Here is a 12,947-nt window from a genome sequence, read left to right on the forward strand (position 1 = left end):
TTGCTGGTGTGTTTTAAACAACTGTTGCTGGTGTGTTATCAACAACTGTTGCTGGTGTGTTTCTAACAACTGTTGCTGGTATGTTTTCAACAACTGTTGCTGGTGTGTTTTAAACAACTGTCGCTGGTGTGTTTTAAACAACTGTTGCTGGTACGTTTCAACAACTGTTGCTGGTGTGTTTTCAACAACTGTTGCTGGTACGTTTCAACAACTGTTGCTGGTGTGTTTTCAACAACTGTTGCTGGTGTGTTTTCAACCACTGTTGCTGTTGTGTTTTAAACAACTGTCGCTTATGTGTTTTAAACAACTGTTGCTGGTGTGTTTTAAAAAACGGTCGCAGGTGTGTTTTAAACAACTGTTGCTGCTGTGTTTTAAACAACTGTTGCTGGTGTGTTTTAAACAACTGTTGCTGGTGTGTTTTCAACCACTGTCCCTAATGTTTTTTAAACAACTGTTGCTGGTGTGTTTTCAACAACTGTTGCTGGTGTGTTTTAAACAACGGTTGCTGGTGTGTTTTCAACAACTGTCACTAGTGTGTTTTCAACAACGGTTGCTGGTGTGTTTTCAACAACTGTTGCTAGTGTGTTTTCAACAACTGTCGCTGGTGTGTTTTCAACAACTGTCGCTGGTGTGTTTTCAACAACTGTCGCTTATGTGTTTTAAACAACTGTCGCTGGTGTGTTTTCAACAACTGTCGCTGGTGTGTTTTAAACAACTGTCGCTGGTGTGTTTTCAACAACTGTCACTTGTGTGTTTTCAACAACGGTCGCTGGTGTGTTTTCAACAACTGTTGCCGGTGTGTTTCAACAACTGTCACTGGTGTGTTTTCAACAACTGTCGCTGGTATGTTTTAAACAACTGTCGCTGGTGTGTTTTCAACAACTGTCACTGGTGTGTTTTAAACAACTGTTGCTGGTGTGTTTTCAACAACTGTCACTGGTGTGTTTTAAACAACTGTCGCTGGTGTGTTTTCAACAACTGTCACTGGTGTGTTTTAAACAACTGTCGCTGGTGTGTTTTCAACAACTGTCACTGGTGTGTTTTAAACAACTGTCGCTGGTGTGTTTTCAACAACTGTCACTGGTGTGTTTTAAACAATTGTTGCTGGTGTGTTTTCAACAACTGTCGCTGGTGTGTTTTAAACAACTGTCGCTGGTGTGTTTTCAACAACAGTCACTGGTGTGTTTTAAACAACTGTTGCTGGTGTGTTTTCAACAACTGTTGCTGGTGTGTTTACAACAACTGTTGCTGGTGTGATTTCAACAACTGTTGCTGGTGTGTTTTCAGCAACTGTCGCTGGTGTGTTTTCAGCAACTGTCGCTGGTGTGTTTTCAACAACTGTCGCTGGTGTGTTGTCAACAACTGTTGCTAGTGTGTTTTCAACAACTGTCGCTGGTGTGTTTTCAACAACTGTTGCTGGTGTGTTTTCAACAACTGTTGCTGGTGTGTTTTACAACTGTTGCTTGTATGTTTTCATCAACTGTCGCTGGTGTGTTTTCAACAACTGTTGCTGGTGTGTTTTCAACAACGGTTGCTTCTGTGTTTTCAACAACTGTTGCTTCTGTGTTTTCAACAACTGTTGCTTCTTTGTTTTCAACAACTGTTGCTGGTGTGTTTTAAACAACTGTCGCTGGTCTGTTTTCAACAACTGTTGCTGGTGTGTTTTCAATAACTGTTGCTTTGTGTTTTCAACAACTGTTGCTGGTGTGTTTACAACAACTGTTGCTGGTGTGTTTTAGACAACTGTTGCTGGTGTGTTTTCAACAACTGTTGCTGGAGTGTTTTAAACAACTGTTGCTGGTGTGTTTTCAACAACTGTTGCTGGTGTGTTTTCAACAACTGTTGCTGGTGTGTTTTACAACTGTTGCTTGTATGTTTTCATCAACTGTCGCTGGTGTGTTTTCAACAACTGTTGCTGGTGTGTTTTCAACAACGGTTGCTTCTGTGTTTTCAACAACTGTTGCTTCTGTGTTTTCAACAACTGTTGCTTCTTTGTTTTCAACAACTGTTGCTGGTGTGTTTTAAACAACTGTCGCTGGTCTGTTTTCAACAACTGTTGCTGGTGTGTTTTCAATAACTGTTGCTTTGTGTTTTCAACAACTGTTGCTGGTGTGTTTACAACAACTGTTGCTGGTGTGTTTTAGACAACTGTTGCTGGAGTGTTTTAAACAACTGTTGCTGGTGTGTTTTCAACAACTGTTGCTGGTGTGTTTTCAACAACTGTCGCTGGTGTGTTTTCAACCACTGTTGCTTCTGTGTTAAACATAACTCTTTATTTAAAGTTTCCTATAGAGATAAACAGCACCAGGGATGTATCCGTCCTCCTGCACCGATCGCTCCCACTCCTGCACCTCCTTCACCTCCTCGCACCTCCACAGCGTCTCCTCCTCCATCCTCCTCATCTCGGCCTCCAGGGCGTGTTTGTATTCCAGGTTGTCATGGTTGCTCCTGGTCGTCATGCAGACGCAGCCCCCTGGCGGACACGAGGGTGAGGTGCAGGTGAGAGTCAAATCCATTTGTTACACAAGTTGTTTTATAGAAAATATGGACACAAAAGTATTATCAACGTAACTTGACTTGTATGTTTGTATATTTTTTTTATGGATTTGATAGTTTGTTGTTCAATTAAATGAGTTTAAAATAAAATAATTTGATTCAAATAATTACATTTAAAATTAAAATGAAAATAGCCATTCGTTTGTTCATTTTTGTGTTGCAATAAATGTCCGCTAATAGATGATGACAGATAGCAGTCGTTACGTCCTCATACACAGCTAAAGGAAGAATGAGGACTAAGGACGAGAGGATACAGTGACTCCAGTAGCTTTTAAAACTGATGTTTGGACATATTTTGGTTTTAAAACAAATAAAGGTAGTTACGACTTCGTAAAGAGTCATGTGGTCTGTAAATACTACAACACCAGAGTCAAGTACTGGACAATACTACACATATATACTTGTTACTACACTATCACGACACCAGAGTCAAGTACTGGACAATACTACACATATATACTTGTTACTACACTATCACAAAACCAGAGTCAAGTACTGGACAATACTACACATATATACTTGTTACTACACTATCACGACACCAGAGTCAAGTACTGGACAATACTACACATATATACTTGTTACTACACTATCACAACACCAGAGTCAAGTACTGGACAATACTACACATATATACTTGTTACTACACTATCACAACACCAGAGTTAAGTACTGGACAATACTACATGTATATACTTGTTACTACACTATCACAACACCAGAGTTAAGTACTGGACAATACTACACATATATACTTGTTACTACACTATCACAACACCAGAGTCAAGTACTGGACAATACTACACATATATACTTGTTACTACACTATCACAACACCAGAGTCAAGTACTGGACAATACTACACATATATACTTGTTACTACACTATCACAACACCAGAGTCAAGTACTGGACAATACTACACATATATACTTGTTACTACACTATCACAACACCAGCGTCAAGTACTGGACAATACTACACATATATCCTTGTTACTACACTATCACAACACCAGAGTCAAGTACTGGACAATACTACATGTATATACTTGTTACTACACTATCACAACACCAGAGTCAAGTACTGGACAATACTACACATATATACTTGTTACTACACTATCACAACACCAGAGTCAAGTACTGGACAATACTACATGTATATACTTGTTACTACACTATCACAACACCAGAGTCAAGTACTGGACAATACTACACATATATACTTGTTACTACACTATCACAACACCAGAGTCAAGTACTGGACAATACTACACATATATACTTGTAACTACACTATCACAACACCAGAGTCAAGTACTCCACAATACTACAAATATATACTTGTTACTACACTATCACAACACCAGAGTCAAGTACTGGACAATACTACACATATATAATTGTAACTACACTATCACAACACCAGAGTCAAGTACTCCACAATACTATATATATATATATATACTCAACAATACTACAAATATATACCTGTTACTACACTATCACAATATATTGTATTGTATATCCTTCATAATTTCTCTCTAATTGGAAGAATACAGACAATTGGATCTAACTATGTAAAAAATACAATAATAAAAAACAAATGAAAACAAATACAAACTTTAAATAATAACCATACATTTGTAGTAATTGCAGATAAATTCTCATGTAAGTTGGTAAAAATCTGTCTTCATGAGCAGATCTTCCTGTTTTAAATGTCAGTTTCCTCTGGACGCTCCAGTTTCCTCCCACAGACAGAGATTCATTGACTGTCATCAGTAGAAAAGGAACTAATGATCGACGTCAACATCAATGATTCTCACCAGCTTTAGTCGCTTTGCAAAGTTCTCGAATCACTGCGACGGGAACTTGACCGACGCTGAGAGCTCCTACGATCACGACCACATCGAAGCAGCCTGAGTAGAAAAGATAGAAAAGATAGAAAAGATAGAAAAGATAGAAAAGATAGAAAAGATAGAAAAAATAGAGTCATTAAGATGAATGTGTGGATCATTACTTACCAAAAACAAATAATTTTGTCTTTTATATACATTAAGTCTTTGCAATATTTAGAATGTTATGTATTTATTCTATTTATACTATATTGCACTATTTTGTAACTTATTAATATTTATACTTTTATACACATTCATTATTTACAATATTTAAAACATTATGTACTTATTCTATTTAAACCATATTGCACTATTTTGAACTTATTAATATTTATACTTTTATATACATTAATTCTATGCAATATTTAAAACATTATGTACTTATTCTATTTAAACCATATTGCACTATTATGAACTTATTCATATTTATACTTTTATATACATTAATTCTATGCAATATTTAAAACATTATGTATTTATTCTATTTATACTATATTGCACTATTTTTTAACTTATTAATATTTATACTTTTATATATATTAATTCTATGCAATATTTAAAACGTTATGTATTTATTCTATTTATAATATATTGCACAATTTTGTACTTGTTAATATTTATAGTTTTATACACATTCATTATTTACAATATTTAAAACATTATGTATTTATTCTGTTTATACTATATTGCACTATTTTTAACCTATTAATATTTATACTTTTATCTACATTAATTCTATGCAATATTTAAAACATTACGTATTTATTCTATTTATACTATATTGCACTATTTTTAACTTATTAATATTTATACTTTTATATACATTAATCCGATGCAATATTTAGAATGTGATGTATTTATTCTATTTATACTATATTGCACTATTTTTAACTTATTAATATTTATACTTTTATATACATTAATCCGATGCAATATTTAGAATGTGATGTATTTATTCTATTTATACTATATTGCACTATTTTTAACTTATTAATATTTATACTTTTATATACATTAATCCGATGCAATATTTAGAATGTGATGTATTTATTGTATTTATACTATATTGCACTATTTTTTAACTTATTAATATTTATACTTTTATATACATTAATTCGATGCAATATTTAAAACATTACGTATTTATTCTATTTATACTATATTGCACTATTTTGTAACTTATTAATATTTATACTTTTATATACATTAATCCGATGCAATATTTAGAATGTGATGTATTTATTCTATTTATACTATATTGCACTATTTTTCAACTTATTAATATTTATACTTTTATATACATTAATCCGATGCAATATTTAGAATGTGATGTATTTATTCTATTTATACTATATTGCACTATTTTTTAACTTATTAATATTTATACTTTTATATACATTAATTCGATGCAATATTTAAAACATTACGTATTTATTCTATTTATACTATATTGCACTATTTTGTAACTTATTAATATTTATACTTTTATATACATTAATCCGATGCAATATTTAGAATGTGATGTATTTATTCTATTTATACTATATTGCACTATTTTTCAACTTATTAATATTTATACTTTTATATACATTAATTCTATGCAATATTTAAAACATTATGAATGTATTCTATTTATACTATATTGCACTATTTTTCAACTTATTAATTTTTATACTTTTATATACATTAATTCTATGCAATATTTAAAACATTATGTACTTATTCTATTTAAACCATATTGCACTATTTTGAACTTATTAATATTTATACTGTTATATACATTAATTATTTGCAATATTTAAAACATTATGAATGTATTCTATTTATACCATATTGCAATATTTTTTACTTATTAATATTTATACTTTTATATACATTAATTCTATGCAATATTTAAAACATTATGTATTTATTCTATTTATACTATATTGCACTATTTTTAACTTATTAATATTTATACTTTTATACACATTTATTCTTTGCAATATTTAAAACATTATGTATTTATTCCATTTATACTATATTGCACTATTTTGAACTTATTAATATTTATACTGTTATATACATTAATTATTTGCAATATTTAAAACATTATGAATGTATTCTATTTATACCATATTGCAATATTTTTTACTTATTAATATTTATACTTTTATATACATTAATTCTATGCAATATTTAAAACATTATGTAATTATTCAATTTATACCATATTGCAATATGTTTAACTTATTAATATTTATACTTTTATATACATTAATTCTATGCAATATTTAAAACATTATGTATTTATTCTATTTAAACCATACTGCATTTTCTTTTCAACTTATTAATATTTATACTTTTATATACATTCATTATTTACAATATTTAAAACATTATGTATTTATTCTGTTTATACTATATTGCACTATTTTTAACTTATAAATACTTATATTTAAACTTTATATATACATTAACTCTGCTGTGCTAATATATTATATATATATATATATATATATTGAGACGGTGATTAAGACCAAAGATGTATTTAAAGCCAGTGATGATTCTTCACGTGAACAAATGTCTGCTGCAGTGAAAACTGTGTTTTTCAATGGATTAAGAAGAAAAACATGTTGTTGCTTCTAAACTCCATCTGGCCTCAGATGTGCTGAGAATAAGAAGGAGCTGCTGGAGTCCAAACAAAAACATGAATCATCGTAGAAACAACAGACGACGGCCGATCGATCGGAACCCGAACCTTCCTGACGGTCAAACCCTGCGTCGCGAGGATCAATAATGGAGACGATGGCGGCGACGGATTTACCCGGCGTGACGGGGAGCGTCTGTTCTCCCAGCAGGCACTGCTCCAGGTCTCCGTACAGGCCGGTCGCTCTCGCCTCCTCCAGCATGGAGGCGCTGCCGTCGACTCCGGTGACACATCCGAACCCGTGACCTTTCAACTGAGACAATAATATATGAACTTAATCAAATCTTTGATTTCATGTCAGACGTGACAGAGTTTTAGGATTTTAATATATTTTTTAATTAAGTTAATTCAAGGTTAAAAGTAAAGGAAAGTAAAAATGTTCTTTTCTGTTGGAGTTTTTTCCCCTGAAGTTAAATCAAATATTTATATATTCAATGATGTTTTCTTTAAACAACAATGAATATCCATCCATCCATCCATCCATCCTTTCATCCTTTCATCCATCCATCCATCCATCCATCCTTCCTTTCATCCTTTCATCCATCCATCCATCCTTCCTTTCATCCTTTCATCCTTTCATCCATCCATCCATCCTTCCTTTCATCCATCTATCCATCCATCCTTTCATCCATCCTTTTATCCATCCATCATATCCATCCTTTCATCCATCCATCCATCCTTTTATCCATCATCATATCCATCCTTTCATCCATCCATCCATCCTTTTATCCATCCATCCATCCTTTTATCCATCCATCATATCCATCCTTTCATCCATCCATCCATCCTTTTATCCATCATCATATCCATCCTTTCATCCATCCAGCCATCCTTTTATCCATCCATCCATCCTTTTATCCATCCATCCTTTCATCCATCCTTTCATCCATCCATCCATCCATCCATCCATCCATCCATCCATCCTTCCTTTCCTTTCATCCATCCATCCATCCATCCATCCATCCATCCATCCATCCATCCATCCATCATTTTATCCATCCATCATATCCATCCTTTCAACATCCATCCATCATATCCATCCTTTCATCCATCCATCCATCCTTTTATCCATCCATCATATCCATCCTTTCATCCATCCATCCATCCTTTTATCCATCCATCATATCCATCCTTTCATCCATCCATCATATCCATCCTTTCATCCATCCATCCTTTCATCCATCCATCCATCCATCCTTTTATTCATCCATCATATCCATGCTTTCATCCATCCATCCATCCATCCATCCATCCATCCATCCTTTTATCCATCCATCATATCCATCCTTTCATCCATCCTTTTATCCATCCATCATATCCATCCTTTCATCCATCCATCCATCCATCCATCCATCCATCCATCCATCCATCCTTTTATCCATCCATCATATCCATCCTTTCAACCATCCATCCATCCTTTCATCCATCCTTTTATCCATCCATCATATCCATCCTTTCATCCATCCATCAATCCTTTCATCCATCCATTAATTCATCCATCCATCCATCTCATCTAATTCTTCCTGCTGTGGAGCATATAATGTCTGCTGCCATCTAGCGGACCAGAAGTGTAATTGCAGCAGAAAAACTATCACAAAAACGTTGAATAGTTGCACGTAATTTAATTATTTATCTTTTTTACACACTTTATTGAAATAAAAACTAAGTTCAAAATTAAATTCAGATTTCAAAGGAGAGAAAAGTCAATATGGTGCTTTCTAAATTGATGCTGATATTTTAGTGTATTTTCTTAGAACCCTATTAGAGGATTTGTATTGTCTCCATATACTATATATATAAATATATATATATACACTAACAGAAATCTAAATGATTCAATTACGTTCTGAAGAAGAACAGAGTTAAGTTTTATTATTACTAGAACATTTTCTCTCATTTACCCTCCAGGTCCCGAAACTCTATTAAAGCTCAAAAGATCAATAAAGTAAATGACGTTTAAAATAAATTTTCTCCTCAGATCGCGACACATTTAACACCATCCTGATAAAACTCTCATTGCTGCGAAAGACGACTTGAATCGCTTCTGTATTTACCCGCCGGGCGACGAGTCCTGTCCCACAGGCCACGTCCAGAACCCGGGCCTGTCCGGGGTCTCCAGTGAAGTGGGTCGCGACGCTGTCGGCAGCATGTCGGGGCGCTCGGTACTCGATCAGGTCGACGTCCTGCGAGATAAGATCACGAGAAACCACTGAAATACAAGTGTTTACATTGAGAAAGACTCTACTTTTCTGCCATCCTTGTACCTTTAACTCGACATGAAACGTGAGACTCGAGGCGAGTTCTCATTAATTATGATCTAATAACGTTAATTAACATCGTACGCTCATAAATACGAGATGAGGCGACAAAAAAAAAAGCCGACAGCAGCAGAAAAAACGCAGAGAAGACTCTTCTTACTTGTTCGTACGTCTTTGCCCACTGGCTGTAGAAGTTGACCTTCTCCTCGGTGGAGACGTTGTCGTGGGCCGAGAGGATGAGACCCTTGACGTCGTCCAGCGACTTCTTCACCGAAGACATTTCATGTGAACCTGTGCAGACGTGGAGCGACGATGATCGAGGGAAGACATGTTTTACAGTCACGCTGGGTCAGGAGTGACAAACTAATGTAGACTTTAGACTTTATTTTAGTGTCGTTGGCAACCGTTAAAAAAGACACAGCAGAGTTAATGTCTATATAAAAGCATAAGTATAAATATTAATAAGTTAAAAATAGTGCAATATAGTATAAATGAATAAATACATAATGTTTTAAATATTGAATAGAATTAATGTATATAAAAGTATAAATATTAATAAGTTAAAAATATAGCAATATGGTATAAATAGAATAAATCCATAATGTTTTAAATATTGAATAGAATTAATGTATATAAAATATAAATATGAATAAGTTAAAAGTAGTGCAATATAGTATAAATGAATAAATACATAATGTTTTAAATATTGAATAGAATTAATGTATATAAAAGTATAAATATTAATAAGTTAAAAGTAGTGCAATATAGTATAAATGAATAAATACATAATGTTTTAAATATTGAATAGAATTAATGTACATAAAAGTATAAATATTAATAAGTTAAAAGTAGTGCAATATAGTATAAATGAATAAATACATAATGTTTTAAATATTGAATAGAATTAATGTATATAAAAGCATAAATATTAATAAGTTAAAAGTAGTGCAATATAGTATAAATGAATAAATACATAATGTTTTAAATATTGAATAGAATTAATGTATATAAAAGTATAAATATGAATAAGTTAAAAATAGTGCAATATAGTATAAATGAATAAATACATAATGTTTTAAATATTGAATAGAATTAATGTATATAAAAGTATAAATATTAATAAGTTAAAAGTAGTGCAATATAGTATAAATGAATAAATACATAATGTTTTAAATATTGAATAGAATTAATGTATATAAAAGTATAAATATTAATAAGTTAAAAGTAGTGCAATAAAGTATAAATGAATAAATACATAATGTTTTAAATATTGAATAGAATTAATGTATATAAAAGTATAAATATTAATAAGTTAAAAATAGTGCAATATAGTATAAATGAATAAATACATAATGTTTTAAATATTGAATAGAATTAATGTATATAAAAGTATAAATATTAATAAGTTAAAAGTAGTGCAATATAGTATAAATGAATAAATACATAATGTTTTAAATATTGAATAGAATTAATGTATATAAAAGTATAAATATTAATAAGTTAAAAGTAGTGCAATATAGTATAAATGAATAAATCCATAATGTTTTAAATATTGAATAGAATTAATGTATATAAAAGTATAAATATTAATAAGTTAAAAATAGTGCAATATAGTATAAATGAATAAATACATAATGTTTTAAATATTGAATAGAATTAATGTATATAAAAGTATAAATATTAATAAGTTAAAAGAAGTGCAATATAATATAAATAGAATAAATACATAATGTTTTAAATAGTGCATATTGTTAATGTATATAAAAGTATAAATATAAATAAGTTGAAAATAGTGCAATATAGTATAAATACAATAAATACATAATGTTTTAAATATTGTATAGTATTAATGTATATAAAAGTATAAATATTAATAAGTTAAAAATAGTGCAATATAGTATAAATAGAATAAATCCGTAATGTTTTAAATAGTGCATATTGTTAATGTATATAAAAGTATAAATATAAATAAGTTGAAAATAGTGCAATATAGTATAAATACAATAAATACATAATGTTTTAAATATTGTATAGAATTAATGTATATAAATGATAAATATGAATAAGTTAAAAATAGTGCAATATAGTATAAATAGAATAAATACATAATGTTTTAAATATTGCATAGAATTAATATATATAGAAGTATAAATATTAATAAGTTAAAAATAGTGCAATATGTTATAAATAGAATAAATACATAATATTTTGCTCAATATTGCTCAAGTTATATTTCATTTAACAGTCTGATGGCCAGAGAGAAGAAGCTGTTTCTGAACAAGCTTGACAAACAAACGCTTAATACAAAAGAATCTCAAACTCTGAAACAGAATTACCATTTTTCTCCGAAATTTACAAACATATAAAAAAGATGAACAAACGCATGAAACAAATTGAAAGTTTGTTAATCTGTTTCAGGATTTCTTTTTGTTTCAGAGTTTGTCCATTTTTTGCAGGTTCTTCTTTTTTTGTTAAAGACTTTTTAAATTTGTCTTAGGAAATATTTATTTTGTTACCGATTTTTGGAAATTCGTTTCTGATTTTTTTTTTTTTTTTTTTTGTCACAAAGTTTGTACATTTGTTTTAGGGAAAAATGTTGTTATTAAGTTTGTCATTTTATTTCAGGAATTTTCTTCTTGTTACAGCATTTTTAAATATTCTTCATTCATTTTCTACCACTTTATCCCTTATGTTGGTCGCGCGGAGACTGGAGTCTATCCCAGTATCATAGGGCGAGAGGCAGGGGACACCCTGGACAGGACGCCAGTCTGTCTCAGGACACACAAACACAGACAACCATTCACACACACACTCATACCAACGAACAATTTACACAAGTTCTCAATCAACTGTGTATGTTTTTGGACTGTGGGAGGAAACCGGAGTGCCCGAAGTAAACCAACACAACAGCGTTTGTAAATGTGTTCCAGGAAATTTATATTTTCTTACAGAGTTTGTGAATTTATTTTACATTTGTACATTTGTTCTGTACTTCTGGGCCACCGTAAGTATAACCTTTACTACATGATTATTTAGAAAACACTGCTGATCATACATGTAAATAAATGATCTCCAAAAACACAGACTTACACAGTATAGAGGTGAAATAATAAACGTGTCTTACAGAGATGTTACGGTGATCGTGGTAATAAATAGTAGAAATATTCACTTCGGTCCAGAAGAAGTACTTTTAAAAACTCACAATCAAAACAGGAAGTGTCTTACACGTGTTGCCTTCACTGCTCTCCAAAATTTAAAGTCCGCCTCAAAACATGACCTTAAACATTTCAGTCCAGTCATTTACGGGACTTACAACAATCTCCAGACATGGAATGAAAATGAGGACAATTTCATTTATATGTTTAATAACATTATCTCATTTAATCTTTATACGACGTTTATACTCACCGTCTTAATCCCGACGTACCCTGAAGGTTCTGCACATGCGCAGTGCGTCATTCCCAACTGTGGAGCGACTGGGAGTCAAAACAAAAAAAATCTTCTGGAAAGTCCTGAATTCAACTCAATGCTAACAAGCTAACCGT

The 12,947-nt window shown here is 31.4% G+C and overlaps 1 protein-coding gene across 5 annotated transcripts; it reads right to left on the reverse strand.

Moving 5' to 3' along the window:
- Window positions 1–1,887: 1,887 nt before the first annotated feature.
- mettl27 (methyltransferase like 27) lies at window positions 1,888–12,917 on the reverse strand. Of its 5 annotated transcripts, none has more exons than XM_087807134.1 (6): window positions 12,811–12,917; window positions 9,563–9,693; window positions 9,199–9,327; window positions 7,262–7,397; window positions 4,384–4,476; window positions 1,888–2,473 (listed from the first exon to the last, which is right to left on the reverse strand). In XM_087807134.1, exons 2-6 carry the CDS (start codon window positions 9,680–9,682, stop codon window positions 2,277–2,279), a joined length of 675 nt encoding a protein of 224 aa, XP_087663260.1. In that variant the 5' UTR covers window positions 9,683–9,693; window positions 12,811–12,917; the 3' UTR covers window positions 1,888–2,276. The 5 variants fall into 5 exon arrangements, with proteins under 5 accessions (XP_087663260.1, XP_087663261.1, XP_087663262.1 ...); XM_087807135.1 differs by lacking the exon at window positions 12,811–12,917 and adding an exon at window positions 12,605–12,672; XM_087807136.1 differs by lacking the exon at window positions 12,811–12,917 and adding an exon at window positions 12,628–12,646.
- Between the last annotated feature and the right edge of the window lie 30 nt (window positions 12,918–12,947).

The sequence above is a fragment of the Callionymus lyra genome, chromosome 14 (assembly GCF_982586985.1).
Source record: "Callionymus lyra chromosome 14, fCalLyr1.hap1.1, whole genome shotgun sequence".
Taxonomy (NCBI): Eukaryota; Metazoa; Chordata; class Actinopteri; order Syngnathiformes; family Callionymidae; genus Callionymus; species Callionymus lyra.

Coding starts and splice junctions, on each gene's coding strand:
- mettl27 (XM_087807134.1), bottom strand. CDS start 9,682: ATGTCTTCGGTGAAGAAGTCGCTGGACGACGTCAAGGGTCTCATCCTC. Junction 7,398..9,198: donor CAGGACTCGTCGCCCGGCGG/GTAAATACAGAA, acceptor TTATTGTCTCAG/TTGAAAGGTCACGGGTTCGG. Junction 2,474..4,383: donor TTGCAAAGCGACTAAAGCTG/GTGAGAATCATT, acceptor CGTGTCCGCCAG/GGGGCTGCGTCTGCATGACG.